The 5,594-nt window shown below is 29.1% G+C and overlaps 1 protein-coding gene across 1 annotated transcript; it reads right to left on the bottom strand.

Annotated features, from left to right (window-relative positions):
* Positions 1-791: 791 nt before the first annotated feature.
* Positions 792-1,888, bottom strand: LOC108321440 (peroxidase 31). Its single transcript, XM_017553185.2, has one exon. The coding sequence runs from the start codon at positions 1,838-1,840 to the stop codon at positions 851-853; it is 990 nt and encodes a 329-aa protein (XP_017408674.2). The 5' UTR covers positions 1,841-1,888; the 3' UTR covers positions 792-850.
* Positions 1,889-5,594: the final 3,706 nt, after the last annotated feature.

The raw sequence follows: 5,594 nt of genomic DNA, 5'->3' as shown, positions 1-5,594 counted from the left end.
TAATTAAATAGTTTTTATTCTTAAAGTAAAGGTTCTTATACAAGAACACCCAAGTTTTAAATATAAACTATTATTTTACCACATCAAAACCTAGGTATTAAGTATAAAACTCTTAAGACTTTTCTGTTACATATACTCATATATACGACTAAATAAAATATTATATATGATGATGTGGATGAAAAAAAGTATTTTTGACAAGATAAAAATTGAGAATACCATAAAAAAAATCAAAGTTTAAGACATTTTAGTAGAATTTTTCAGTTTAAAATATAAAGAATAAAATAGGGTGTGCAAAAAGCAACCCAAATTTGGACAGGGCTGTTCTTACACGCGTAAATTTGTCAACAGATGAGAATAGGTAGAAAAGACAACCACAATTGTATATCACCAATTTACAACTATTTTTATTAAAAAAGTTATTTATATTTTTATGAAATATCCTAATTTAACATATTATTATTAAAAACATTGCTGTATCTTGATAGAAAGTAATATTGCCATAATTCACACTGAAAAAAAAATCAGAATCGTAAATATACATGAACATAAAACTTTTTCACATTGGCTTGTTAAATACTCTTTATTTTTATCTCATAATTTGTCATCAAAGTATGTGCAAATTATTTGATTTGATCCGACATAAACTAAAATATCCACTTCATGTACTTCTAAAAAGGAATATAATATTTATTCAAAATTTGATGAAGTTAATAAAAAAAACTAGAAATTTTATTCGAGCTAAATCGCCATACTATACACATTTTTTAATTTATTTGGAAGAGGTGAAGAACAAGTGAATTTGCAGAGAGAGAGAAAGAGAAAAGTGCAATATTTGTGTGTGAGATCATCAATTAAGCGAGTTGAAAGAATCACATCTGCTCCGCACCTCTCCTTCCTTTCCAGTTTTAATGTCCAAGGCGCTGAGCTTTTCGATGGCGCGAGAGAAGTCCTGAAAGAACTTCCCTTCATCATCGGCATAGGTTTCAACGAAGGGCTTCGTCCGGGGATCAGTGAAGAGGGCGGAGTCAGTGGCCAGCAACCCCAACCCTCGCCGCAAGTTCTTGAAATACATGTTGTCGAACTTAACCGGAGTTATCACGTCGTTGTAAGCCGCCATGGTAGAGTCCTTCGTGTAGTTCTCACATAGCTTCCTCAGCCCCGCCGCGTACTCGGGACTATAGGCGGGATCAGTTTCCGAAGTTTTGCTGAAGCCGAAGAGCCTGTGGGCGAACTGGTCGCAGTGGGACATCCCTATGGTGTGTGCACCGATAAGGGCCACCATTTCCTGCACAGAGAACCCTTTTTTGGTGAAGAGGGTGATCACTTGGGACATAGTCATGTTCGGTAATGGGAACTGGTTTTCAGAGCTGGAGATTTTGGATTCCAGGGAGTCTTTTCGCCCGAATTGGACAGTCAAGGTGGGGCCGCCGGAGTTCGCCACCAGTTCGCCGGCGGCAGCAGCGAGGATGTCGGCGCACGAGACGACGTTGGGGCATTCCAGCTCGAGGACGTTCTTGACCCGCAAGACGGCGTCGAAGCCGTCCCCGGAGAGGGGGAGGTTGACGGTGTGGTCGCGCTCGGCCTTGTTGTAGGCATTGGAGGTGACGAGGATGGAGGCGTCGCAGCCGCCGACCATGCAGTCGTGGAAGAGGAGGCGGAGGGTGGCGGCGGCGGTGGAGGGCGTGTTATGCTGCTTTTCGTTAACGATTCTTCGGACGGTGTCGAGGAAGGTGGGGCAGGTTTTTTTGTAGTAATCGGGAGTGAGTTTGTTTTGCATGGAAGGGAGGAATGATAGGGAGAGGAAGAGGAAAATGGTGATTGGGTTGTTGTATTTCATGTTTGGTTATTTCTTTCTATGAACATTAAAGTTGATGAAGCTTTTGAGAAAATTTGAAGGAATTGAGAGGGAGCTCATGCCTACTTTTAGTTACCCTTGTTAATGATCCTCCTTTAACCATGATTGCTTTTGAGGTCCAAATTCAATATTCTTTACCAATGGTTCACCATTTTATTAGTCAACTCTTTTTTATTACATTTTTTTTTAAATATCAATCAATTTATTTTTCTCTGGGCTGGCTACTTATATCCAAGAGCCCACCAAATTAACTTTGGGCTGGATCCTCATCTCTCTACATTTATTTAAAACTTGTGTCCTTTCTTTTGCACTCCCATAGTTTTCTTCTGCACCTCTCCTCTTCCTGTCCTCATTATATAAAGGAAGATTATCTTTTTTAGTATAGATATTTTCTTTTCTGTTTTACCACTTAAATATTTTTTTTAAATTAAATTAATTACATTACCGGTTTTATTTTCCATATGTCTTTTTTTATTTTTTAAATTTAAGTAATTTTTATTTGACTGTGTTTTTTTATACTTAAACACTTTTTAAACTACAATGATTAGTTATAATAAAAACAATTACCTATAAAAGAAATTAAAACTATCTATAATTAAATAATTAATTTTTTTTATAAATGTAATAATAATAATTTTATTCTTTTTATCATAATGAAATAGACATACATGCATACATATGTGTTTTTTCCATTTCCAGTATCTAACTACTATCATTTTTGTTTATAATTGTGAATTTACTTAAAAATAATGTTTTAAATTGTACCGTTTAAAATTATTTTTCACATGAAAAAAAAAGTTTTTGAATTGTATAATTTTAAATTTTAAATTATAATGATTAAAAATTATGTTGAAAAATTACTTTTATATTATATAATTTTAAGAAAAACATCCAAACAGATAATAATTTTTTTATTCATGGAAATACAAAAGCAACGACGAAGTTGTTTTGATTAAAAATTTATAAAATACTTTATAGAAATAGCATATGGTTGCAGATATTTGTGTGGTCAGAGTCCGAAGTAGAGTCGGCAACTTCAAAATTTGACGTTCAGTTGATTTTAGGTTAAAGCAGCAAAGTGCAATTTTTTTAAGAATTTATTACAATGCATAATTTTTAAATGATTATTAGAAATGGACAACTCGTACTTTGGAATAATTTCATTATTTCATCATAAGGAAATTGTGTTGTAATCCATGACTTTTATTTATAACATTTTTCTACTTTTAATAAATAAAAAGTGTGTTTTAATACGCAACTTCAACTTTAAATTTTTTATACGAAGTCGTCTTACATGATTTTTAATATTTTTTCGAAAAGTTGAAGTGATATCTTTTAATTTTTATTTTAAGTCTTATTGTGACACACGACTTCTTCTTTCTTTCAATAATTTTTCAGTTTTCTTAATTATGTAATCAAATTTGAAAGTAAAAATCTTAGTTTGTCCACCAAGATATTCTTATTTAGGTTTTATCTCACTTGTTAATTTGTTATTGCAACATCATCGTCATCTTATAATAGTTAGTTAAACTTTTTTCTCTTTTTTTATATTATGAACATGTACATTTTTTTTTGCTAGTATAGTCATATTTTTGAGAAGCAAGTATGACTTGATAACAATTCGTAGATGATATTGTAATGTATGATAATTGTAGTGTTATTAAAGAATTGGCAAATACATACAATGGGTCAAAAAAGAAAAATCTGAATGAGATAAAAAATATATAATGTATAAGGAATTTTTTTAATTAAATTAAGAAACATGTTGTGGCAATGATATATATAGGAATATTGAAGATGGTTAAAGATTAGACTAACCAATATATTGTTGATCTTAGTGTATATTTGAAGAATATTTAACATGATGATAAATACGATCTAGATTTTTTACATCCTTATGGTGTATCATAATGTTTAAAAGATAAGGATTGATTGAATAGAAAAACAAAAAGTATTATTATTCGTGTTATGTATTGTCACACAAATGATCATTTTCATTAAACTTATTTTATTAAATTAAACCATTGTAATAATAGTCTATATTGTTATCTATTTTTTATTATATTATGACCAATATATATTTGACATTCCTATCATGTTTTACTTGTGAAATTAATATAAATTTGATAGATTGTTAAAAATATATTAGTGAAGTTCAAATTGTTATATAAAATTATCAACTTGATTAAGCTTAATAATTATAAAACATATAAGAGATACAAAACAACTTAGTTAAAAAACCTCAACATTTATCGATCATTTCATTTCATTTTCATGATAATGGGTCCAAATGACCTAAAATAAAAGTAAAGTTACCATAACAAATCACTACAATAAAATTTTTAAATAACAATCAAATATTAGAGATCAAAACTAATTGATCACTATAGTGACTAATTTATATACAAATTTATACACTAAAAATTATTGATATTTAAACTAAATAGTCTTACGAGTAAAAATTGTAATTAGTGATTAATTAGATTCTAAATTGGTCAATAATACTAATTACAAATATTTTGATTATCATAGATATTATTCTCTAATTTAAAATGAAATTCACATTTGATAATAGTAAAATGTGTCTTCAATGAACTTTTGTGTCATTGGGAAGGAAGTTGTTGAAAAGTAATGTTCAATAAAGATTTAGTATCTAGGTGAAAAGACACATCTTCTATCATCATTATAGATGGTCCTTGAAAACAAAACTAAAAGTGAATTTTCATTCTCTATTTTTATTAATTTCATTATCAAATAATGATGTTGTCTACTTACATTAAAAAATGGATAAATAAATAAAATTTACCATAGAAAAGAATCATATTATTATTTTAAAATGATTACAAATTATTTAAAACAATGTTTTAAATATACAATATATATTTTTTCTTTATATTGTAAATAATGTGAGTCCAGTTCGATTATTTGAACACTTTTGATAGTGAAGAAAGCTCATGATGTTTCTTTCACAAATTTTGGTTGATACACAACTAATATGGTTAAGCATGCCTACAAAGATTAATGCAAATCAGTATTGTAATTGTAATTAAGGGGTCATTGAACCATAATTAAGTAAGTGATATGTAAAAATTCATTAAAATGTATATAAATAAGAAGTTTAAGTAAAATAATTGGTTACATTGATTATTACATTTAATACCTGAACACTCTAATGTTTTTACTTATAAAAATACTCAAATTTCTGAAAAAACTGAAGATAATATACGAAAAGAAAAAAAAGGAAACAAATAACTAAATTACTTTTGGAATTGTGAATACTCATCGTTCTAACAAAGACAATGTACAATATTATATTATATCTTACAGCATGATTTTAGAAAGTTTTGAAATTATTCTTTCTTATGAAAAAAACTTATAAACTTATCTCAATTTTATATATAAAAAAAAGTTAAATTTGCATGTATTATAAGTTAAATATAGAGTGAATATGATATGTTAAAAAGTAAGTAAATTATATTGAAGAGGGGTAATTTGTTTGATAATGACGTAAGGGAGTGTGAAATGTGATGTTATTATTTTATTAAAGAGTTGAATGTGAAAAGGATTTGGAGCAAAGTAGCATCAACATCAATCCCCCTCACCACTCAAACTTCATTTGTTTGACTTGTTTGGGAATATCATCGTCCATCGGCTACCACTGCCTCACTATCTTCTTTAACAACTTTTACACCAATTTTTTTGGAACCAAAACATTTGTTTTTCAAATTTAAATTCA

Source organism: Vigna angularis, chromosome 1, assembly GCF_016808095.1.
Source record: "Vigna angularis cultivar LongXiaoDou No.4 chromosome 1, ASM1680809v1, whole genome shotgun sequence".
Lineage (NCBI taxonomy): Eukaryota > Viridiplantae > Streptophyta > Magnoliopsida > Fabales > Fabaceae > Vigna > Vigna angularis.
This window is presented reverse-complemented; position numbering and strand designations above follow the sequence as displayed.

Coding starts and splice junctions, on each gene's coding strand:
- LOC108321440 (XM_017553185.2), bottom strand. CDS start 1,840: ATGAAATACAACAACCCAATCACCATTTTCCTCTTCCTCTCCCTATCA.